This window comes from Balaenoptera borealis, assembly GCF_965194805.1.
Source record: "Balaenoptera borealis genome assembly, chromosome: 12".
Classification (NCBI taxonomy): Eukaryota; Metazoa; Chordata; class Mammalia; order Artiodactyla; family Balaenopteridae; genus Balaenoptera; species Balaenoptera borealis.
Window position 1 is genome coordinate 11,620,181 of NC_138869.1, and position 25,920 is coordinate 11,646,100.

At 37.7% G+C, this 25,920-nt stretch overlaps 1 protein-coding gene across 1 annotated transcript; it reads right to left on the bottom strand.

Annotated features, from left to right (window-relative positions):
• Positions 1-1,359: 1,359 nt before the first annotated feature.
• Positions 1,360-25,595, bottom strand: THUMPD3 (THUMP domain 3 tRNA guanosine methyltransferase). The gene is given in 11 exon segments (XM_082344402.1): positions 1,360-2,187; positions 2,190-2,301; positions 2,474-2,597; positions 3,216-3,326; positions 6,918-7,033; positions 10,054-10,123; positions 12,274-12,404; positions 16,007-16,483; positions 22,732-22,809; positions 23,885-24,173; positions 25,492-25,595. Coding segments are annotated over 10 exon segments (1,509 nt in total). The 5' UTR covers positions 24,140-24,173; positions 25,492-25,595; the 3' UTR covers positions 1,360-2,152.
• Between the last annotated feature and the right edge of the window lie 325 nt (positions 25,596-25,920).

The window sequence follows — 25,920 nt, forward strand, 5'->3', positions numbered from 1 at the left end:
TGGAAAAGCCTATGCTTAGAATAAGGATGTTTTACTTTTCCTATGCCTAGCTCAGTAATTAAGCACTTGTGGGCATTAGTGTACTTCAGGCACTTTACAGACCTTTTAAAATACTTCCTTTTTTCAGTCTTCAGCTTACCTTTTGGTCTTTGCAGTGGAGACTTGAGCCATGTCTGACATTGACATGTCAGAATCTAAAATTTTCTGAAAGTCTTTTTACCATTTTAAAAGAAATGTTTAAACAAATGTTTCCCTCTCTAGCCACTAGTACACTGTCTCTGGCAGGTAACCATCTTCCTTTAATTTCATTAAATTTATAAAATCTGTCTCAATGTCTGTTGTTTATTTTTCCCGTCTAAAATGCATTGAACGTCTGCTCCATAACTCAAGTCATTCTGTTTTCAGATTACTAAGATTACGTTCCCCATCTTTTTACATTCCCATGGTGCAGGAGGTCCGTTTCAAAAGTTAAAAACCAAGGTCACAGAACTAGTAGGTGGCAGTGTCATATATAATTCAATCTCAGCTTTTCTGAATCGTCACGTAGCGCATTTCCTGTTCCTGTCACCAGATTACAAAACAATACTAGAGAGGAAGATGGCAAACTATTACAATGTTCACTACATACTTACATCATCTTAAATCACATCTGTTCATGTTTTTATGATGGTATTTAATAGGACTAAAGCTATGATATATCGAGCACAAATTTGATACACTTAAAAACAGCCAATATGCAAAAATATCCATTTGTTCAACAGATATTAAACGTCCATGCTGGTAGGTAATGTGTCAGGCAGTTGGTGAACAGTAGAGAAAACATGGTCCTTGTACTTTTCCAGTCCTGTGGACTGCTGACCAACACTTAGAGGTTTAAATGGTTTCTTTTGTGAGAGGTGAAAGGCTGTTTGTTCTATGTTGAACCCATAATAGTGAAACTGCATTCTGATGACGTTAAGAACTCCAGTCTAGGATATAAGACCCTTTCTTAATTCCAGTTCATTCTCAAGTGTGAGGTATATCAGAGAGAAACTACACAAGGACTGTTGGCTCTGCTGCTAATGTGAACTCTATTCTTTACTTTGAAAGAAGTACTGTGTCCTTTTATTCTAAATGAGACATCAAAAGTTAGTATGTTATGGACATGACACTGAAAATCTAAGCTGAATGCAGCCACAAACTCCAAAGTAAACTGAATACAGAATGCCACATAAAACCCCAACTCTTTGTCGCACAGAAGCACTGTTTTTACAAGGACTTGATGTTTAGGTTATTTCATTTTCCACTGTCTTGGGAAGGACTTTCTGCTACTGGAAAAGCAATTAAATATGAATAGTGACTGAGAGAAAATAAAAGAACTTACACACAAAGTTTTTAATTCAAAGATATATCAGTTTGTTCTCTAGTCCTTTAGAGAAGCCAACAAAAATACTTTGACAGGTTTATGTTTGACTTTGAAAAGCATCACCACCTTTGTGTACTGAAAGAAAAATAAAATTTCTTTAAATATGGCTTGTTGGTCCCATACTTCATCTACCAGTGTAATCACTGCTGTTTACAAATAGAAATGTCTATTTAGTTCTATCTATTTATCTGAATAACATGCATATTGTAATTTTTAAAGCAGATAGTAAACTTTTCTGTAGGTCTCGTGAGATTTCATCTTGTCACGGGGCAAACACTTTTACAAAGTGTAATCTTCATTTTTTAAAGTTGAGGTGAAGAACTTGAGCAACTAAATAACAATGCTGCAGAGGCAATGAAATGTAACCTCATGATCTGATTGTGCTCTCTGCCTTTCCCTTACGCCAGGGTAGCTTTCTACCTGCTACAATGGAAAACAGGAACTGCTATAAAGCCTGAAAATAAAATGTTCTAAACCCGAATCCCAGAGTATTTTAGTAGGCTTCGCATCTTTAAAGCATTTTAAGAAAAGTACTAATTGCCCAACTACAACAGCTCCAAAGAAAAGCTCTGCTTTCTCTTAAGGCTTGTTCCATTCTATTCACACCTTTTGCTATCTAGGGTGAAGAGATTTACACCAAACTTCACTTTTATTAATACTATTTTTCTCTCAAAGCAAGTTCTTCATGCTGACATTTCCACTGTCAGGAAGCACTGGCCGCACTACTAATCGTCTTCAGTCTTTGCATTACCAAGGAGGTCTTTCTCCATCTTGTTCTGAAGATGAACAAAAGTTTGAGGTGTACGTTTCAGAAGATAAACTGCAGCATGAAGACCCCCTATGTTGACCCAGACGGTATGTACCTTCCGCCATAGGTGTCCCATTCCAGATAATGCCTGTATACACACAAAAAGTAGAAAAGTAATTAGCTGATAACTGCTTCTCTACCAACCAGGGGTCTTAGTAAGAAACACTGGGAGAAAACAAATCTTATTGAAATATCCCCAAGTGTACTTAAAAAGGTCCTAAAGTTATCATGGGCTGAGTTTTCAAGCTAACGTACAGCACCTTAGTAAAGCATTTCTTGTCCTGGGTCAGTAGTACAGCTTGGCCTGTCCCTGGCCTGCAGACACGGCTCATCTCCTGTAGGCAAGCTGGATAAAGGTTCCAGTTTCTCTTCTTGGAGCCCATCCTATAAAAGAAGGTCTAATGAGTCACTTACTTTTGCAAAAAATAAGTAGGACTATATGAAATGAGAAGTTACTAAAAACTCATTCGCATTGCAATAAGAAAGTCCTGAGGTATGAAAAATAGTTGCCTTTTAGAGCCAGAGCTTTGCCATTACATGTCAATGAAATGATTAGATTTAGTAAGTTGTTTAGAATTCTGAATGGTATGAACTGGTTATGGAAAAGATTTGACAACTATAATAGTTATGTAAGTTGTCCCCTTAATGAGTATAAGCAATCATTATGTAAATGAAACCAGTGATTAAAAAATATCCTGAGAAACAACCAAGTTTTCCTGAACCTTTCTCTGAAGTATTAATGTAATTCAACAATGGGCTACAAAGTGGATAAACCTGTGATGGTCAGGATCAAAGTGTAGTTAATACATTCCTGAGTTCTCAGAAGAAACAAAATGGGTGAATCTATCATATTGTTACATTCTTAAGTGAAAAACTGTTAAGTCTGCTAAAAGAAATGGAAGATTTCTGACAGAATAAGCTCAAGGAAAATACAACAGATTCAGAAGACAAGTGGGTACTAATATAACAAATGAAAGTAAAACATTTTTTTACAAGTCCCACCTTTTTCCAAATGGCATGTCTGTTACAATAATGTCCACAGAGCCAGTTCTTAGTGGCAAGTTGCAGATATCCCACTGAATAGTATCTATGGGCAAGCCCCAGGACAGTTTGCTGTGGCGACAAAAGAAAAGGTGCTTCAACATATCCTGAAGAATGAAATTGTAAAAGACTTTTCTTCTGAAGAGACTGCTATAAAATACAAAAACTAAAATAATATCAGTGACAACATCAACAACTTAGTAAAAAATTTTAAAGTAGCAGGTAGGCAGAAAGCATAGGTCATAAGCTAAAACTTTTATAATGACAATCTGTAAGAAACAAGTAGATTAAAATATTAGTTAAGATTGGTTTTCAAAAGATGTCTATATCTGTTTCATCTACAATTTAAGAAGACAGATTAAGGGGGAAAGACCGTTAGCACAAAGAACTGTAGTACACAACTTGAAAACAGTGTTAAGGCAGTTAATTACATAACTGATGATGTAAAAACATTGTTGATGAAACATACACTGGAAAACAGAACACTGAAGAGAAAAAAGATGATGAGGTGACACATCTGAAGGATAAAGTTTGGTAAGTCTACACAGAAATAACAGGAGACCTAAAGAAACAGATATGTAAAATTAGGAAATATAGAGGTGCTGGTCTTAAGATTAAAAAACATGTATCATACTATAAAAAAACAAGAGAACAAAAAAGTTAACATCAAAAAAATAATGACAGAGGCAGAATGAATATAATAATATATATGATATAAATCCTCCCCATTAAGGCAAAGCTACTAGTTTAAGAAACAAAATTATAACAGGCAATAATAATGCACAGGCTAAAAATTAAAAGCAAATCAAAGATTATGAGCAGAAATTAAATGTTGTAATATTGATATTTAATAAAGAATTTAAGAAAAAATAAAATGCAATAGAGGTAATCACTACATAATAGGAAAAATAGAAATATTAAAAATATGTATTACACTCACAAGCACCAATAGCTGCAATAAAACAGAACAAAAAAAAGGCAAAAAATATTAAAAGTCAATGTAAGATTGGGACTTCCCTGGTGGTCCAGTGGTAAAGAATTCTCCTTCCAATGCAGGGGATGTGGGTTTGATCCCTGGTCGGGGAACTAAGATCCCACATGCTGCAGGGCAACTAAGCCCACATGCCACAACTACTGAGTTCCTGCGCCTCAACGAGAGAGCCCAAGTGCCAGAAACTCACAGCTAGAGAGAGAAAAATCTACACACCACAACTAGAGAGAGGCCCGCTCGCCACAATGAAATATCCCGCATGCCTCAATGAAGACCCCGCGTGCTGCAACTAAGACCCGATGCAGCCAAATAAATAATAAAAATATTTTTTAAAAAATCAAGGTAAGATTGATAGAAATAGTACAGGTTGAACGGACAAAAAGTGAAGATGCAGAGGATATGAAAAACAAATATGATAAAATATTCAGAAAATAGAAATTATTTGCTTAAAATGTCAGGTTTCAAAGAAACCCTAGTCATGTACTACACCTCAGGAAAAATCTCAATAAATATAAAACAAAATATACCATAAAAATTCATTAATCACAATAAAACATAATATAAAAATAAACTAAAAGCTTTTAACTACTTATGTATAAAAAATGATCTAAACCATTGGTCCTCAAAGTTGGGCCACAGACCAGCAGCATCAACATCACTGGGAAGCTTGCCAGGAAATGCAGACCCTCAGGTCCCATCCTAAACCTACTGAATCAGAATCTGTGCGTAGTTAACAGGTTCCCCAGGTGATTCATTTGCACAGTAAAGTTTGAAAAGCACTGTCCTAAACAATTAGATCAGAGAGAATCAAGTATATAACCAACCATTTAGAAAGTAACCAAAACAGATTTATCAAAATCTATAGGATATGGTCAACAGGAGTACTTAGCATAAAAGTCAGCTCTAGTCAAAACTTTTATTAAGAAGAAGACATTTACAGCATATAACTTAAGATTTTAGATAACAAATGAAAAAACCTCAATAGGAAATAGGAATAAAAAACAAAAAGCATCAAGCATAAAACCACAGAACAAATAGTATATGAAAGAACAAAACAAAGCACTGGCAATCTAATCAAAAGGGAAAAAAAAAAACTAGCAAAGAAAAGAGGATAAGCAGTATACAGACATAAAATAATATTAAGGCATACCATGTATAAATAATAAATATGAAATTTTGCATAAAATGAACAAATATTCTTAAAAACAACTGATTTCTACGTACAAATATAAACCTCACACTAAGGGTCATGGAGGCAGCTGTGAGGTCAATCATGGGATATAATGACTTCCTGTGCTCCTGGATATGAAGCACCTGTAAGACCTAACAAATCTGCTTACCACTATATATTTCTGCCACTTTATAAGAAAATGAAGGACTCCAGCAGAGGAGACCAGAGAAACAATTTTGTGATGAGGCCTCTCGTAGGAAACTGCAGACCAAGTGCTATTTCAACCAATTCTTCCCAAAGACAGCTGAGACTGTGAAAGAATGGTGAAAGGCTGGCACAGATGGTGTCTTCAAATGTAATTTGTAGCAGTGGGTTAGGGCTTAAGGTACTATAGCAACATACATCTCAGGATGGGAAATTTCCCAGAGGCTAACGGACTTTCAATGCACAGATATCAAAGGGATATGGCTGAAGGACCTTGGAATATTTTGCTTGGAGAAGAGAGGATGTGGAGAGCTGGGATGGAGGGAGAGGAGGGTTGGTAGCCCTTCAAATATCTGATGCTAATCATCACTGTGACACAGAGATAAGATTTTTCTTTACGGACTCAAGTGGAAGAAAAAACCCAGATCTGTACAAGGTACAGGGAGAGATTCAAGTTCCCTAAAAGATATGACTAGCACTCAAAGCTGTGCTAAGCTGGAATCAACAGCCTTCAGAGTCATAAGAGGTGTTTATACAGGCTGGAAGACCACTGGTCAGGATCTCCTACAGGACATTTAGGGACTGTAGGGACAGCTTTCAGGTCTCTTCCAACTCTGAGATTTAAGTGCCAAATAACAGAGGAAAGGCTAAATAAACTGTAATATTTCTGTATAATGGAATATTATGCAGTCATTAAAAAACAGATTGAATAAAAACATAAAAAGCATTTGAAATTTTTTAATGTTTTCAACTGTTTAATTGCATAAGAAAATATTAATATTTTAATATGTACTTGTTTCAATATATTCATTTGGCTATAATACTGTCAAAATGCACTGGGTGTATTAGTTCATAAAGCCAATACGAAAAGTGATTATCGGACTTCCCTGGTGGTGCAGTGGTTAAGAATCCGCCTGCCAATGCAGGGGACACAGGTTTGATCCTGGTCCAGGAAGATCCCACATGCTGCAGAGCAACTAAACCTGTGCACCACAACTACTGAGCCTGTGCTCTAGAGCCCGCAAGCCACAACTACTGAGCCTGCGTGCCACAGCTACTGAAGCCCAGGCGCCTAGAGCCCGTGCTCTGCAACAAGAGAAGCCACCGCAATGAGAAGCCCGTGCAACGCAATGAAGAGTAGCCCCCACTCGCCGCAACTAGAGAAAGCCTGTGTGCAGCAACGAAGACCCAACGCAGCCAAAAAGAAATAAATAATTAATTAAAAAAAAAAAGAAAAAAGAAAAGTGATTATCTAAGTCTAAGAGATGCTACAAAATCTTTTAAATTAAAATTTTACCCTTCTTTGACTTGGCTCTTGTTCAATAAAGATGAGATGTTATTTGCTGCTCTATTCACAGCCAACGGATTATTATCACCAGCAATGTGATAACAGTTAGACCATTCTGTAGCCCCCTAAAAGACAAGAGTATATATGAAAACAGAAGTAGCAAACTACAAAAAAAAAAAATGAAAAAATGATTAAAGGTAAAATCATTTCAATCACTTGTCAATAAACAAGACAATCCAATCCAATCCAATAATCCAATGCTTTTCTAAAGTGGCAAAATACTGCATGCTGTCAACTTTGCTATTCCCCTTGCTTGAAATGCCCTCCTGTTCTTTCTGTTTGCTGAACTCTTACTCATCTCTCAAGGCCCAGCTCAAATGTCGTGCCCTCTGTGACATCAACCACAACTCTCCAAGCTGTCTCTCGTTTGCCCCTCCAAAAGCACTTTGTACATGTATCTGCCACTGCCCTTGCTCTCTTTTTAATTATTTCTATACCTGTCTGCTGCTCAACAAGTCTGGGAACTCCTTAAGGATAGGTCTGTATGTCACTCAGTCCCTCACCCAGCAGTCTGCCACACAGTAGGCATTACAGACTTTAAATATAAATGCAGTTTGAAGACGTTAACCAAATCAAACTAACCTATATCCTTTTGTGATTATGGAATTTTCATATAATCCGATAACCTGGAATATTTGAGAATTTAAATAAAGTGTAATCTCTTATATAGGCTTTTGAATGATAACCACCATATTCTTGAAAGGATTTTGTAATTTAAAAAAAAATAAATTTATTTACTTTATTTATTTTTGGCTGTGTTGGGTCTTCGTTGCTGCATGCGGGCTTTCCCTAGTTGCGGCAAGCGGGGGGACTACTCTCCGTCGCGGTGGGCAGGCTTCTCATTGTGGTGGCTTCTCTTGTTGCAGAGCACGGGCTCTAGGTGCACGGGCTTCAGTAGTTGTGGCACGTGGGCTCAGTAGTTGTGGCACACAGGCTCTAGAGCACAGGCTCAGTAGTTGTGGTGCACGGGCTTAGCTGCTCCGTGGCATGTGGGATCTTCCCGGACCAGGGCTCGAACCCATGTGCCCTGCATTGGCAGGCGGATTCTTAACCACTGCGCCACCAGGGAAACCCAGGATTTTGTAATTTTAGATCAAAAACATGTCGGCAAAACAGAAATACCGAGCTTTCCATATTATTTGTGCAATGAGGTGACATACTGCCCTAGGCCTGAACAATGTTCTATGCAGATTAACAGAAGGTTTCTGATATGAAAGCAGAGACAGTTCTGCCCTTGGTTTAGGGATGAGTAACAAACATCTCCTCCTTCGTAAACAGTAATATCCCCTCATCTATGGACACAGGGCTTCTTAGCTTTTTCTTTTGCACAGACCCTTGAGGGTAATGGAGAAGGGTGATGTAGGGAGGATGATGTAGAGTTTGATGAAAGCCTCTCAGGTGATTCTGATTGCCCAGTATTCATTTTTTCTTCTAAACCTATTTAGATTTTCAGCCCCTGAAAGAGATGGGTTTTATAGTACTTCCAAGTTTTAAAGGCAGTATTATAAATCAAATACTTTGTACTTTGGTGAACAAACTGTCTATATACCCTTTCAAAATTTCATTCATTTTGATCATATACCAACCTAGGTTTTTCCATATTGACATCCTCATGCCTACCCCTACATGGAAATGCCTCAAACATTTTCTTTTTATCTTCTTTTTTTTTTTTTTTTTTTTGGTGGGGCTGGGAGCTCTTCTGGTCTCTCTCTAGCTCTGTTGCATATTTCTTGACATGTAGTGACCTTCACTGCTATTCCAGACAATAGACACATCATGGTTTAATGCTAGAGGAGCACACTCTGCTTTGTTCCCAGAATTCTTTGTGACAACAACTGAGTTTTCTCTGCGTGGCTCTTTAGCCAGAGTAAATTTCTCTAGCTGACACTAGCAGAAAACAGCAGTCATCTAGACTACTATGATTTCCTTCTGGGATTCTAATTCCCAGATAGCAGATGTCATTTTCTAATTGCAGTCTGGATTATTTTTCCCTTTGTGGGTTGTTTTGGACTTGCTCATCTGTCCAGTTTCTGCTCACTCACAGAATCTGTGGTATCTCCCTGCAGTTTATTCCCACTGGCTTTACATATACTATACGTAAGAACTTGCTATGTTTCACAAATTTAAGCAATTTTACTGCTGCCCTCTTCCAAATTATTTATTACAAAAGTTTAGATAATATTGATTCAATAATACAGATTCAAGGAGACTCTCCTGTTAAATGTTCTCCAATTAGAAAATGCCTTTCTATTTCTTGCTTTGCTTTAGGCAGTTTTTGAGTCCTCTCAATGTCATGGTATTTTCTGAAAACTTTGTAACCTTGCTAGACTTCCTAACAAACCTAACTAATGGTCACAGGCTTCCCCATCTTACAAGAACCCAGGAGGATGGAGAAGCATAGTCTCACTTTATAGAGATGAAATGCCCTCCTCCAGTTCATGCTTGAACCCTCAATTATCTTTTCTGTTCAAGTCTTCCCGTTTGTCTTTTACAGAAATGGGACTCACCAGTTTGTAATTCTCAGCCTCCTCTGTAATCCAGTGACTAAACATGACTTATAACCTAAATCTAGTCCTTGGCTATTTGTAATAAGTGGCTACATCCTTATCACAAAAGTTCCAGCTTTACTAGTGTAATTCACTCAAAACTCTTGGGTCCATGGACCTAACCTTGGTGATTTCATTATGTCTAATTTACCCATGAGTTCTAGAACATTCTGGATGTATCACTTCCTTATCTAAAAGCTAAAGAAGGGCTTCCCTGGTGGTGCAGTAGTTAAGAATACACCTGCCAATGCAGGGGACACAGGTTCGAGCCCTGGCCTGGGAAGATCCCACATCCCGCGAAGCAACTAAGCCTGTGCACCACAACTACTGAGTCTGTGCTCTTGAGCCCGCAAACCACAACTACTGAGCCCACGTGCCACAACTACTGAAGCCCACGTGCCTAGAGCCCATGCTCCGCAACAAGGGACGCCACCGCAATAAGAAGCCTGCACACCGCAACAAAGACCCAACGCAGACAAAAATAAAATTAAAAAAATAATAAATAAATAAATAAATAAAAGCTAAAGAAAAGTTATTACCTCAATCGATATTGCCCCTGTTCCACACATCGGATCAACTATTATATCAGTAGGCTGAGGAGCACAGAGCCTAGAGAAGAAAACAGCCTATGTGAACAGACAAGACTTCCACAATGACTATTCCTAAAGCTTTAAGATGAAAGGCCTGTTATGAAGAAACAACAATTGATATTTATTTTAAAAATCAATTTGTAATTATATGTTGACTCTATATCCTAGCACTTAAAAAAAAAAAATTACATATAACTAAAAGTCCCCTTTGACTACCATCCAAAATCCCATTTCACTTCCAAATGGAAATAGTTTCTAGATCTTTTAATATATGTGTGTATGTGCTTTTAGAAAACACATGTTATTTTGTATATAGACCTGTGTTGTTACATTTAAAACAACTCAAATGTGTCAAGTAGAACATGTATCAATATAAGTTTACTGGAAATTATTCATTCAATATTCCTTTCCTAATTAATTCAATTTTAAAGATAATAACATTGCTATAAAATAACTGCTTTACTTTGAGCACTTAGTATTTGCCAGGCATGGATTTAAGCTCTTTGCATGCATTATCTCTTTTAATCCTTTTAACAATCTTGTGAGATAGGTTACTATTATTATTCTCATTTACAGATAAGCTGATGCAAACCTATCCATGGACACAAAGCTAGTAGGTGACAGAGTCAGGATTAGAGGCATTACTGTTAGTGGCTTAAATGTTACCTCTTCTATGAAGCATCCCCTCCTCAGATAGGCGACAAGGTTTCTCTTTCCTTCTTTTGTTCTGCTATTCTTTCCACATTCTATTATGGTTCTCCCTTACAAAACTGAGATCCCTGGGGACTAACTCTGGATTCTTATTGTAATACCTGTCCAGCTCTACTTCTCCATTCCTGCCCCTCAACACATGGTAACAGAATCCTTGGCAACCCTCTTGGTAGTAAGCAACCCTGTACTCCCAGCCACTGCTGCTGGGTCTGGGTGAACACATGACTGAAACTATGTCAACCAGATTCTCTCTTCTAAGACGTGGGCACAAAGAGCTAGAAGACCTAGGCAGTATGGGGCTGGCTGGTTATTTAAAATTGGAAATACATAAATTTAGATGAGGGGCAGCCATTTGCACAGATGAGCAGAGACAAGAGCCCGTGGGCTCCCAGGGTAGATAAAAGTGACTGTCTAGGTTTCTGGTGGTTTTCTAAGATCTGGTTCCTACCCTTCTTAAGGTATGGCTTTTAGTTTTTCTGTGGATTTCCCAAGACTTCTCAGTATCTTGCCAGTAATTCCCCCTCCCACACAATCATCACTTTCTTTTAATCTTAAACTAGCTTACTTAGGTTTCTAACAGTTGCACCCAAAATAACTCTCCATATCCCTGCCTCCTACCATAATGCCTGGCAGTAGATAATAAATGTTTGTTAAATGAATGAAGACTAGGAGCTCTTCCTTAATCAAACGGGTGCAGTTTTCTATTGTTGTCATTGAATTGACAGGTTCCAATTGTATTGAACTAGGACTCCATGGATGAGCAGGGTAAAAGAGGAAGCAAAGATTGGAGGAGAAGGAAATACAATTAACTACCAGGCTATGCCAGGCACCATATGTAACAGGTATTTTGCATCTGTTTTTGCAATTTAGTCCTCACTAATAATCCTTTAAGTCTAACATCAAACCCATTTTGCAGTCTGGCAAACAGAAACCTAGAGAAAACAACTCGTCCTAGTGGTGGAAAGAAACACCCAATCAAAGGGAAAAGGGCAAAGGAGAAAGAAAGTTATGTCTTGCTCTTGGAAAAGTGGAAAATTTTCCATATGAGTATAAAATTTTAAAATATAAGTAAAAGCTCTCTGTGTTCACTTATACATTATACACATTAAAAAAATCTCTGCTTTCATCTGCTTCACTGCATAGAAATGAAACAAAGCAAAATCTGTTCTATTTCCCAACATGCAGTATATCCTTTCTAAACAGAAAAGTGATAACCACGTTCAAGAGGCAGATAAAAACTATCGTTCTCATTTTAAAATCAAGAAAATTGAGATAGTAATTAAGTGATATTTTCAGGATCTCAAGGAATCAACATTGGATACAAAGAAAGAGAGCTTTAGCTTTTTATCCTGTTCCTTAACTACTAGATTCTAACACAGTACCTCACAAATTACATTTTGAAGGGAAAATTCAAACCAAGTTGCCACTTTCATCTACATGGCAAACCCATTCTCTTACCTGAGCATCCCATAGGCAAGAGTAGATCTAAGAGTTGTGGGTCCAAAATGTGTGATATTTCTTCGGTGGAGACTCTCTTCTGTCAATGCAATGCCCACGACAATTTCATTATCATGGATATTCAAAAGAACCTATAAAATAAGACAGAATAAAATAGTTTTAGGGTTATTCGAACTATACTTATCACTAAGATTTTACAATTTGAGGCTTTATTAATTTTTGTTACTTTATTACTGAGGTATACTTTGCATACAGTAAAATGCACAAATCTTAAGTGTGCAGCGCAGTAATTTTTACATATAAATGCTGTGTAACCACCATCATATAAAGATATATATTTTTTCTTGCCCTCTCAGTCAATACCCATCACAAATTATCATTAATCTGACCACTACCATGATAAACTATTGTCTTTTTTTTGAGCTTCATATAAATGAAATCATTTAATATCCTATTTTAAAATTTTAAAATCTATTTTATTCTTTTAATTCACCATATTCACAAGTTAGCTATGACCAGATTCCCCCTGAATTTTTATAAGAGAAACACATTTTGAAGGTTTCCAGGTTTTTAATATGCATTTTTAAAATTTTTAACTTTTTTGGAAAAAATTCCAAACATCCAGAAATGCTTACCAGAACACTGGCACAACGAACTCTTAAGTATGCTCTTCACTTAGATTAACCAACTGTTAACGATGGGACACATTTGCTTTAACACCTATTATTTTTTTAGTACTTTTTAAAACTTGACTCAAGTAATGTCTGTGAAAGAATGTTTCTTTTTGGTCTTAGTTATAGTTTTTCTAACACACAGTTAAATATATACTATTCAAACAAAAATAAAAGTAAAAATAAAATACGTTCTGCAATCTTCCACCTAAAATTTCCTCATCATGATCTTAACAGCAGCAGCTAACACTTACCTAGCTATATGCAAACCACTGTTCTACACACTTTATATTTGTTACCTCATTTCATAGCCACACCCTCTGAGCTAGGTATTATTATCCTCCTTTTATAGATAAGGAAATTAAGGCACAAAGAGGTCAGTTTACTTGCCCAAAGTTATACAGCTCGTAAACTGGGATTTAAATCCACGTAGTATGGCTCCAGAATCTGTACTCTGAGCTCCCATGCTAACTTCTGGACATCACTGTTCTAGTTAGCCTATTCATTCTCATAACAGCTGTTACAAGAAAAAAAAGAATGGGGACTTGTTCTTCTGATTTGATATGCAAAAAAAAAAAGTTACAGAGAGAACAGGCAACTTGCCCCAGATTCAAGTGTCCCAAAAGCAACAGTAAATGACTCCTTGGTGAAAACGTCAGCTGCTAGGGGCCTTTTAGGCTGTCAGAGATGGAAAGACTTGTTAGTATGGCTCACATGTGAATCACCCTTATAGTAGAAGATTGAGACCAAGGAGGGTAAGCATGTAAAAAAGAAGTATCTGGGTTTGGGAATCTAGCAGAATTGAAGAAAGAGGACAGCTGGCTCTAGCATGAGTATTAGCAATGATGTCCTGATTTTAGAAGGTCGAGGTTTGTTTTAAAAATGTATTCCACTTCAGAAGCAAAGTCTGAAACCAAGACACACAAAACAAAATAGTTGTTTTAATTCTTTTGAATTTTATAATCTGAAAGTCCACATAATGTTGTAAAAAGCACTAGATTAGAAATTAGAAAATTCAAGTCTTAATAGCTCCCATCTATTAAGCATGTAGTATAGACCAGGTATCACACCAGATACTTAAAATGTATAATCTCAATTAACCTTCAGGACACACAGGTATAAACTATTATTGGCTCCATTAGAAACAGAGGCTCAGAGAGAATAACTTGTCCAAAGTTACACAGTTAGGGAGTCAAAAGTTGGATCTAGCTCTGTCTCCATAGCCCATGCTCTTGTTAATAATACCCTACAGTTTTCTTTCTTTGAGACATCTTTGTCTGGTTTTGGTATCAGGGTGATGGTGGTCTCGTAGAATGAGTTTGGGAGTGTTCCTCCCTCTGCTATATTTTGGAAGAGTTTGAGAAGGATAGGTGTTAGCTCTTCTCTAAATGTTTGATAGAATTTGCCTGTGAAGCCATCTGGTCCTGGGCTTTTGTTTGTTGGAAGATTTTTAATCACAGTTTCAATTTCAGTGCTTGTGATTGGTCTGTTCATATTTTCTATTTCTTCCTGGTTCAGTCTCAGAAGGTTGTGCATGTCTAAGAATTTGTCCATTTCTTCCAGGTTGTCCATTTTATTGGCATATAGTTGCTTGTAGTAATCTCTCATGATCCTTTGTATCTCTGCAGTGTCAGTTGTTACTTCTCCTTTTTCATTTCTAATTCTATGGATTTGAGTCTTCTCCCTTTTTTTCTTGATGAGTCTGGCTAATGGTTTATCAATTTTGTTTATCTTCTCAGAGAACCAGCTTTTAGTTTTATTGATCTTTGCTATCGTTTCCTTCATTTCTTTTTCATTTATTTCTGATCTGATCTTTATGATTTATTTCCTTCTGCTAACTTTGGGGGTTTTTTTGTACTTCTTTCTCTAATTGCTTTAGGTGTAAGGTTAGGTTATTTGAGATGTTTCTTGTTTCTTAAGGTAGGATTGTATTGCTATAAACTTCCCTCTTAGAACTGCTTTTGCTGCATCCCATAGGTTTTAAGTCGTCGTGTAGACATTTCTCCAAAGAAGATATACAGATTGCCAACAAACACATGAAAGAATGCTCAACATCATTAATCATTAGAGAAATGCAAATCAAAACTACAATGAGATATCATCTCACACCGGTCAGAATGGCCATCATCAAAAAATCTACAAACAATAAATGCTGGAGAGGGTGTGGAGAAAGGGAACCCTCTCGTACTGTTGGTGGGAATGTAAATTGATACAGCCACTATGGAGAACAGTATGGATGTTCCTTAAAAAAATAAAACTACAACTGCCATACGACCCAGCAATCCCACTACTGGGCATATACCCTGAGAAAACCATAATTCAAAAAGAGTCATGTACCACAGTGTTCATTGCAGCTCTATTTACAATAGCCAGGACATGGAAGCAACCTAAGTGTCCATCGACAGACCAATGGATAAAGAAGATGTGGCACATATATACAATGGAATATTACTCAGCCATAAAAAGAAACGAAATTGAGTTATTTGTAGTGAGGTGGATGGACCTAGAGTCTGTCATACAGAGTGAAGTAAGTCAGAAAGAGAAAAACAAATACTGTATGCTAACACATATATATGGAGTCTAAGAAAAAAAAATGGTCTGAAGAACCTAGGGGCAAGACGGGAATAAAGACGCAGACCTACTAGAGAATGGACTTGAGGATACGGGGAGGGGGAAGGGTAAGCTGGGACAAAGTGAGAGAGTGGCATGGACATATATACACTACCAAATGTAAAATAGATAGCTAGTGGGAAACAGCCACATAGCACAGGGAGATCAGCTCGGTGCTTTGTGACCACCTAGAGGGGTGGGATAGGGAGGGTGGGAGGGAGGGAGATGCAAGAGGGAAGAGATATGGGGATATATGTATCACTGATTCATTTTGTTATAAAGCAGAAACTAACACACCATTGTAAAGCAATTATACTCCAATAAAGATGTTAAAAAAAAAAAAAGCTTTGTGGCCTCAGTTTAATTGTCCATAAGATTGGGTTAGTCTTGAAAATTCTACACATTTATAATGATAGCCTTCTTGAATCATCACAGTAAGAGCCTGCACTTACCTCCACATCAAAGTTGGTCATGTCAGCCTTCCACTTAAAATAATCTTGAATAGCACCCCCAAAATCTCTTGCCGCCTCATTTGAGGAAAAGCAATGTTTCTCTCCTGCCCTGTTGCATGTGACTCTAAACTTCAGCACTTCAGGATCAGTTTCTTCTTTTGAGCTTTCCTCAGTCTCATCTTTGCAAGATGTCAAATCATCACCTACTAATGTTGATATCTCTTCTTTGATGGCTGGATTTTCATAATAGTCTAAGATCTGTGAATCTAAGACATTGTTAGTGAACTCTTTTTTGATATCTCTCTCATCTGTTTTGTCTCCTCGTCCACTTTCAATCTTCTCTTTACTTGAATTCTGATTTATCTTTTTGTGCTTTGTTTTTTTTTTCTTGAAACAAGTGTTAATTTTCCATATTTTTAAAGGGTCTGACCATGGAAGCTTCCCAGCCAAGTCCTCAAAATCCTTTAGAACTTCTTCCTATAAAAGAGAGAATGAAATCCATTCATTTCATTCCTTTCTCTCCACTTTAATTGAACAAATAAACCCCTACTTTGCCTATAGACTACATTAATTGTTATGTTGGGGGTGGCAGGAGTACAGGACAAAAGAGTAAATAATATAATGTCTGCAACTGAGGAAATTAAAGTCTCACTGAAAATTAAGATTTACACAAATTAAGGCTACTACAGAATAATATAACACAGAATGGTAGATCAGAGGCTGGGGTTCAAGATTAAAATGTAAGCAAATAAGGAACTATTAACAGTGGTTACCTCCAGTGAGGGGAAACGAGTGGATGAAAGACAGGGGAGGGAGGGCAGCTTACCTCTCACTGACTTCCTTTTGAATTTTGTGCTGTGTATACATATTAACTATTTTTGAAAAGAAAAAACCCAAACCTTAAACAGTTAAAAATGTATCTATCCAATTTCTAAATAGTATCTATAGTCATCTTTTAGAAAAGTAAATCTGATCATGCTTAAAGCCCCTCAACAGCCTCCCATTACACCTCCCAAAATTTAAATTCCTTAAAAAGCCCAAACAACCCGACTCTTGCCTGTGTCTCTTACATCACTTCAGGATCATTCTCTCCCTAGCTTCGTACCTCTGCTTGGAATGTATTTGCTTCACATGGCCTCTCTGCACTGCTGGTTCCCTTCTCATTATTTAACAGCAATTTAAAAGGCACATCCTTTGAGAGACCTGCTGTACTTAAAGTAATCCTCTCAAGTCATGCTTTTCTCATTTTATTTTCTTTAGATAACATTATCTAAAGTTATTCGGTTTAGGCTCCTCCCAGAAGGTAAGCACAGGGTGGAAAGACCTTAGCTGTCTTGACCATTGCTATAAACCACACATCTAGAGCAGTGTCTGGCATAAAAAAGGTGCTCAGTAAACAGCTAATGGATAATATGGTTAAATGTTAAAATGGGTGGTACAGAGCCGTGCTGTCCAATTCAGCAGCCACTAGTCACATACAGCTACTGAAATATTTTAAATGATTTAAAATTAAAAATTCAGTTTCTCAGTCACATTAGCTACACTTCACATGGCTATCATGCTGGACAGCATAAACATACAACATTTCCATCAGAAGTTCTGGTGCAGAGCACTGGCGCAGACAGTATATGTTACTGAAGATCAAAGTAGCAAGAAATCAGTGCTGACTGATGGAGCTGAGACTTGAATTGGAAGTGAGTGAAGGCTCTAATACTACTTGAAACCTGATGAAATAATGGTAATATCAGGTTGGGCAAATTCAATTTTATTTACAAATAATTTCCGTATAACGGGCATCTACAGGACTTGCAGGTTTAACATGGTGGGATAACACTGGTACAGCCCCTTTCTTTCTTCAGAAACCACTCTAAAAGAAAAGAACAACAGAAATACCAACTCTATCCTAATAGAATCTACATGGTATCTGTAACCTAGAAACAGAACATAAGAATTCTAACATAAGAATTCCCAGGTTCAGTGAAGGTAAAGCAGAGGTGCAGGAAGACACCAGAGGGAGAATGACTACAGATCTCAGACAAAGGGGAGAGCAGTCTGCAGAGCAGGAGGAAATAAACTCTTCTCTGGAACAGCAGGGAAGAAGTACATGCACTGAGAGGGAGCATCCCTGGATCTCGTTTGTACCCAGAAGCAGCAGAGGAGAGAAATGGAGGCTGAACAAGGAATCTCATAGACATGCTCTATTTGCTGGAAACAGAGTAGAGATGGGGAGAGATACTCTACATTGTGAATAACCCTAAAGCTGCTGAACGCTTCCGGCTAGCGAGAAGTAATGGTTAAAAGAACTCGTTAAGTGGTATGGAAATTACACCTCAATAAAGCTATTTAAAAAAAGAAGGAAGAGAACTCATTCACCACAACCTTTTGTCAAAAGGAACTTCACAGTGAATGAGGGGGATTTCTTGCTAGCTTGGAACAGTTCCTGAACCTCCTATAAACAGTAGGCCCAAGAGGAACTCCCTCATTCAAAGATGAGCAATTATCAAAAGTTATCAGCACCAGACTTATGTGAATGGAAAAAAGGAGAAAAGGGACAGAAAAACAAACAGCGGACAAAAACCAGTGACCAGAAAGACACTGCCACAGAGCAGCTGAAAACCGTGATCAAATATGTTGACATGACATCAAAAAGTGTAATAAGGAAATACTGTTGCAAAATAAGAGCTCAAAGCAGAGATATAAAAGCAGGAAAAAGATGAGGGGAGCCGCCAGAAGGTGACGAAACAGGATCTTGTAGAGTTCAAAGAAAAAGTGGAATAAAAAAACAAACCACTGCAAAAATGAAGACCATATTGAAAGCACCACATATAAAAGCCACCACTGAAAACACAGTAAGGGATGTGAAAAAAAGTAAAGCAAATACAATAAAAGTGAGCAAAAATTTTAAAAAGGATTAGAGAGAACATGATAAAACCTCAAAGATAGTCAAAGAGATCCTACTGTATGTATAACTGGTTTATCCCTGATGAAGGGATTTAAAATAAACAAAACATACTAAAAAAAAAAATAATTCAAGAAAACTTTCAAGAAATATAAATGGAAGTGAATTTCTCTATAGACTGACATGTCTTAACTGGAATTAGCAACAAGGAGACGTACACTGGTGAACTTCAAAGATTGAAAAAAAAAATCATCTGGGCATCATGCAAAAATAACAAAAAAGCAACAAATAAGGAGGAAAAATAACAAGATGACTTCAGAATTTTCCATGGCAACATTTCATGCTAGATGAGAACAAACATTGCCTATGATATTCTTAAGGAAGGAAAGCGTGACTCCAAATTTTAAACCCAAACTATTAATCAAATAGAAAGGTGAAAGACAAACATTTGTGAACTCATGCCAGTCAAGAGATAAAAACTGTAACAAAAGGACAGGTAGTGTGCCTATAATCAATTTAACTATAGGACTAAATGAAAACAAATACAGGGATTATGAATGCAAAACAGAATGTAAATGTTACAAAGTGGCCTGTCATTGGAGGGGAAAGGGAACAGAAGACGGGAAGTAATTTAGCACACTGATATCCTCTTCTCTCATACCTCGAGGTCAAAGGATAGAAATTAACGCTTAGCAGAGAAAGTGCAAAACACAGGCAGTTTGGTGCTTCCAGAATATAACCTCAGTGACTTTTCATGCAGCATTAAAGCCTTTTCGGGTTTCATCCAATCTTTAAAAAAAATAAATAAATAAATAAATAAAGATGATTTTTTAAAAAGTATATTTAAAGGATTTAAAGGCATGTGGTTCAACACTAAGAAAAATTATAAAACTGGAAGGTGAAAGGGAAGGAAGAGAGATATGGGAAATATGCCAATTTCATCACTGCTCTTAGTAGGGATTCAAAAATACTGTGTAAACAGTAGATTAAGTTGTATTTATAAAGGTAACAGCTAGAGAGCAAATACAAGCCTTCCAAATATTTTAAAACACGTGCACGGGGAAAAAGCAAAGAAAACGCTTAACATAAATTTTTATAAAGAAAGAAAAAGAAAGCAGAAGGTGTGTAGCATAAATGTGACAGAACCAAGACCAAACACTTCTGTCATATCAATAAACATCAATGGGATAAACTTATTAAACAGAAAAATGACCCTCAGACTGAATATGTACAAGGGTGTATATAGGATGTTCATTGCACTACTGTAATAGCAAGACTGTGAAAAATCCTAATGTCCTAAATGGGACCGATTAAATTGTGATACAGTCAAATCCAACAATGATATTACCATGATCTCCAAGATAAATGAGAAAAAACACAGCCCAGGATAGTATGTACGTCATACTTCCATTTGTGTAAATATGTAAATAAAATACACATATTCATAAAATATCTCTAGAAGGATATCTCAGAAATTGGTAATAGTTGTTGTCTACAAGGAGGGAAACACATGGTATGAAAATAGGGGAATACTTTTCACTGTATATCTTTTCAGTCTTTACAGTTTTGCTCTAAGTACATGTATAAACTAGCTTAAAAAAATTTAAATCACAGATGTTAGCCTTTTTTTAAAATCAGTTAATAAAAAGGCTAATAAAATTCATGATATCATCTGAATATTTAAAAATAAGAGAACCCATTAGAATGCTTAAACTAACAGGCTTTTATAAGCCATGAGAAAGTATAGTGCAACAAAGAAAAACTGATGGTCAACAGAATGAAAACTAGAAGCCAATGTTTAAAAACAAGGTTTTATTGGGGGCATGTTCCAAATTAAGTCCACAAAGTGAAGGGCTTAACAATTTCTCATGGTCATACACGAGAGAAGTTGCCCTTGCAGAGATTTGAAAATCTACCCTAGGGCTTCCCTGGTGGCGCAGTAGTTAAGAATCCACCTGCCAATGCAGGGGACACAGGTTCATGCCCTGGTCCGGGAAGATCCCACATGCTGTGGAGCAACTAAGCCCATGTGCCACAACTACTGAGCCCGAGTGCCACAACTACTGAAGCTCATGCACCTAGAGGCTGTGCTCCAGAACAAGAAAAGCCACCGCAATGAGAAGCCCACGCACCGCAACGAGGAGTAGCCCCCGCTTGCCGCAACTAGAGAAAGCCCATGTGCAACAACGAAGACCCAACGCAGCCAAAAGTAAAATAAATAAATAAATTTAAAAAAATAAATAAATAAAAGGTGAAATTATTAAAAAAAAACAAAAAAGAAAGAAAGAAAATCTATCTTAATCCCTGCTGCTCTTCTTCTGGGACTTCCACCAGTAATATCTTTTGCAGTTACTTACAAGGCAACTCTGAAAACCTGGCTCACATAGAACCATTCCATAATATCAAATTCACCTCCAAAAACACTCAAAATAATACAAATTCTAAGATGACAAAAACATAGTAATTGAAGAAAATATTAATAACACCCTAGTAGGTTAGAGGCAAGAATTTACGATGGACACTTATAGTTTTAAAAAATATGTTAACATTTATTCATGTACAGAATTGACTATCACAATTTTGAAATACTTAAGAGCAAAAACTGTCAGTACGCTGCCTGTTATTTACTAGTTTTATAGATATGATATGGTTGGCAATGCCTATCAGAAGGCTGAAGGGTTATAAAACTAGTGTTAGAAGTTACATTTTTAGTTAATAAAATTATCATCTATTTTGAGTCTCAATTCTTTCAGGTCTGTTTTTTTCTAGGTTGGGGGTTCATATCAGTTTGACTGGGAATCAACCTGTTGTCAATAAATAAAAATTAGAGAATTAGACAGCACATCACAATTTTAAAAAAGATTATTTCTAATATAGGCAATAAAACTGAAAGAAAAAAGTTTTCAAGCATTTGACTCTGGAAACCAGACCAAAAAGCAATCTGAAAAATACCAAAGACTCACTGTGATCTATTTTCAGCCTTCAGCTTAGGCAGCATCTCAATATTTAGGAATCAGATGCTAAATACAAGTTGGGGACAAAGCTGTTATCCTAACAACTGAAGGAGTATTTAGATATTACTTTGGCTTTATTTCAAAAAACAAGCTAGAGAAGAAAGCAGGGCAAAAGGAGCATGATGAGAGAAAGTGTTATTTGTAGATGACACAAACTGTCACCTACTCTGGTTCACAGCCTAGAAGCAATTCTATTTTGAAACCGTATACATCAGCAAAGCTCATCTAAGGTGTCTTATCTTTTGTAAGAAAGTCAAACAATTTGTTCTATTTCTTATAAGTTTTTCAATATTGATTTTTATTTCTTTGTTCTGTTACTCTTTCATCTTTTTAAAAACTGGAATACAATTATCATATAATATTATTTTAGTCTCAGGTGTATACATAATGATTCAATATTTGTTTACATTGCAAAATGATCACCACAAGTCTAGTTAACATCTGTCACCATACCGTTAAAATTTTTTTTTCTTGTGACGAGAACTTTTAAGACCTACTATCTTAGCAATTTGCAAATGTGCAATACAGTATTATTAATTACAGTCACCATACTGTACATTATAGCCCCAGGACTTACTTACCTTATAACTGGAAATCTGTACCTGTTGACTCCCTTCACCCATTCCCCACCCCCTGCAATAATGATTTTTAAAAGCAACTTTTGCGATGGACTATCAATAAATCTCTGGATTTTACTGTAAAAGTCTCCCAGTATTCTATATTATAAAAGCAGCAGTAATGCTAAATGATACACAGAATGTGATCTTTGGGAAGATGGCTGAAAATCAGCTACTGCATTTGGGATAGCTCACCTTTGTTTCTTTGAACTGGTAGTCCTTAAACTCCTGAACAACCACAAATAAGTTATCAACTGATCTCAGACAGTGAACCTGAGGAGGGAAAAAAATGTTAGAAACAAATTTCTGCAAAAGCTTCTGAAGCGCATAAACTATCAACATTTAAATATAAAAATTAGGTACAAAGATTTTGAAGCAGCTAATACCTATAATTTGTATTTAAAATTTTTCCCAGCTTCTGTTCCTCTACAGAAAAGGAAAAAAGACAGATGGCAGGATAGAAGCTTGAAGTGTTACGTGGGCAACACGGGTCTGGGGGGTGAAGGGAGAGACGAAGACAGTGAAGTGGGGCTTTATACTGCCCTCATGGCTCTCTGGGGTACTGTATAGGGTTTGAGCTCCAGCTCTGTGATTATTAGCTAAGCAACCCTGTGCAAATTACTTACTTCTAAGCTCAATTTTAGGAATAAAATTAATTAATCCTTAATTAATGAGGATAATGGTAAGGCCTATCTTTACAAAGCTGCTGAGTTATTAACTAAAACACTGGATGAAAAATACTTGCTTATCAATTCATCCCACAGATATGTAGTGGGTGTCTACTATATACCAGACACTAAGAGCTTGGGAGATATTGACCAAAAAAAATAAAAAAACCAACAGGCAACAATCCCTGCCCTCATGTGTCTTATGTAGTAATGAGATACAGCTTAGCTTTTACTTTAGTGGGATGGCAGTTTGCTGACCTTCACTTCTCACCTTCAGTGATTCCTAATTACTTTTGAGCAAGAATAAATTTGATACAGATAAAAAGAAAAATCTCTCCCTTTATGCTTCACCACTGAAGTCTAAACTTCCGCTAGATGCTGAAGTAAATAAATTCTAAGAGGCGTAGCAGATACTAAGAATTTCTTCATTAAGTCTCACAGGATTCTTTCTGGGGAATTCACCCTCAGAAAATATTAGGATCACTTCTAAAAAATATAGCAAACCTAGTAGTCACACTTACAAATCAGTACCCAATGGAAAATGCAGTAATACTTTAAAATCACCTGATTTGGGCCAGAGCAAAGAAAAGCAATAAGGATTCCAGAGAGGTCTGTAAACTAGAAAGTAACCATAAAATGATCTATTTAGAAAACTATTTTAAACATTGCTTCATTCAAACCTGAGCCAGACTTTCCACTGAAATGTCAAAATATATCTTGCCCCGGTCTTTGCTGATTTTGCACGATGACTCCAATTTCTCTCTCACTTCATCTGCAGCTGTTTGCTCAAAACCAGTAGGCACAGTGGCTCCAATAGTGACTTGGAGATGTTCAGACTCACTTCTGAGGCCACTTTCTGTCACTTGTACAGACCTCTGGTTCTCCTGAAGGTTCACATCTAGGAGCTGGTTAGTGGCTTCTTGAACATCAGACATATTGGCAGTGCTTCCAAGTTCCTGAATATAGTCTCTTTAAAAGTAGTACAGAAAAGAAAAAGAAATAATGCCTAAACGTTATCACCTCTTATTTCAACTATAACTAAAAACATCTGCTTTGGAAGTCTGGCAGAACAACACAACACAACTGATCAGTATTCACCAAAAACAAAAGGACTGAATAACATGGGTACAAAGTGGAGGATATAAATTATTATTAAACAAGCAATACAGATACTGTGGAAGAAAAGGAGACAGACAAGAGTATTTCCACAGCATGAAATGTTTGGTTTGGGATCACCTATCTTGATGATAGCCATCGCATAACTACAACAGTTAATCCCAAAACAGAAGTTGCTAGAACACATTCAAAAATATTTCTCCATCTAGTCCTTTTTCAGCTAGCAGTTAAGAACATGGGGCTTTGGAATTTCAGACCTGGGTCTGAATTCTTGCCCTCACCATTCAGAGGCTGAATGACCTAAAACAAGTTTATTCTCCATTGCCTCAACTTCCTCATCTGCCAAATGGGAACTGAATAATGCCTCTCAGAGTTGTTGTAAGACTTCAGTGGGAATAGCATACTGCCAGGCCCATGATTAAAACTTGCTAATTAAGGATATCTACCTTCCTCCTTGAAATGGATAGTGATTCATGCATTAAAAAATGATTAACTGAGCATCTACTATCTAGTGACTACAAATATTTGAATGCCTAGGACAGGCCAGGCTCTGGGATGCTTGGATGGGCATCAAGAGAGACCTGTAAACTATCTAAATCAGTAAACCAAATTTCCTTTATCTGAGCATTTGGTAGGGTGGGGGGCGGGGTGGAGTAGGAGGGACTAGAGAGCTGGGTGGGAGGTGGAGATCAATAGTTCTCGGCAGATTTTCAAAGTTTTGTGAGCCAACACAACTTTAGTACGCCCAGAGTATCTACACAGTTCTTGTTCTGTACCCGGGACAGGCGACAGTGTCTAACACAAATAAAAGTCAGTTCCTGCCATTAAGGAGCTCAAAATCACTGTGATACGACCTCCATCTGCTAAATAAGGCAGCTGAAGCCCACGAAAGGACGTATCCTACCAAGGTTAGAGAGCCAACCAGTGGCGCAGGCTAGAATGAAACCCACGTCTCCCGACTCCCACCCGCAGGGCCCTAATCACAGGATCCCGGGGAGCAGGTGAAGCCCAGGGAAAGGTAGCGAGAAGGGCTCCACCGTGGATCGGGCTGAAGTGCAGCCAGTCTCCGGCCCGGGTCGCAAGACGAAGGCCGCCCTTCCCTGCCGAGGGTCAGCAGCGCCCCACCGGGCCACTCCCACCCGCCTCCCGGTTACCGGCCGCCAGCGAATACCCTTCCGGCTCCCGGTCCCGGCGAGGCCAGCGCGCCCAGGTCACCCCGCCGGAAGCCGCCTCGGTGCCCCGGAAACGGAAGTCTGGTGGCGCGGTCACAGCGGCTCCGCGTTAGGGGCGGGCGCCGTTGCGAGGTCGCTGAGGAAAGAGCATGCGTGTAGAGGTCTGTGCGCCGTGGCGCGCATTACGTGGTGGTTGGCTCCTGCGGTTGGGGACCGGCTCCTCAGCAAGCTGAACCGGGGAGGCGGCGGGCGTCGTCGCCTGTCGTCATTGTAGCTAACTTTAGAGAGCGCTTAGCGGCGCTGGCACTGAGTAAGCGCTTCACACGCGTCATTTAATTTGTTCCAATAACTCTCAAGTGGCAGGGGCCACCCCTCTTAAGGCCGGGGAAACTGAGTCTCACAGAGGTTAAGTATCTTGCCCAAAACGT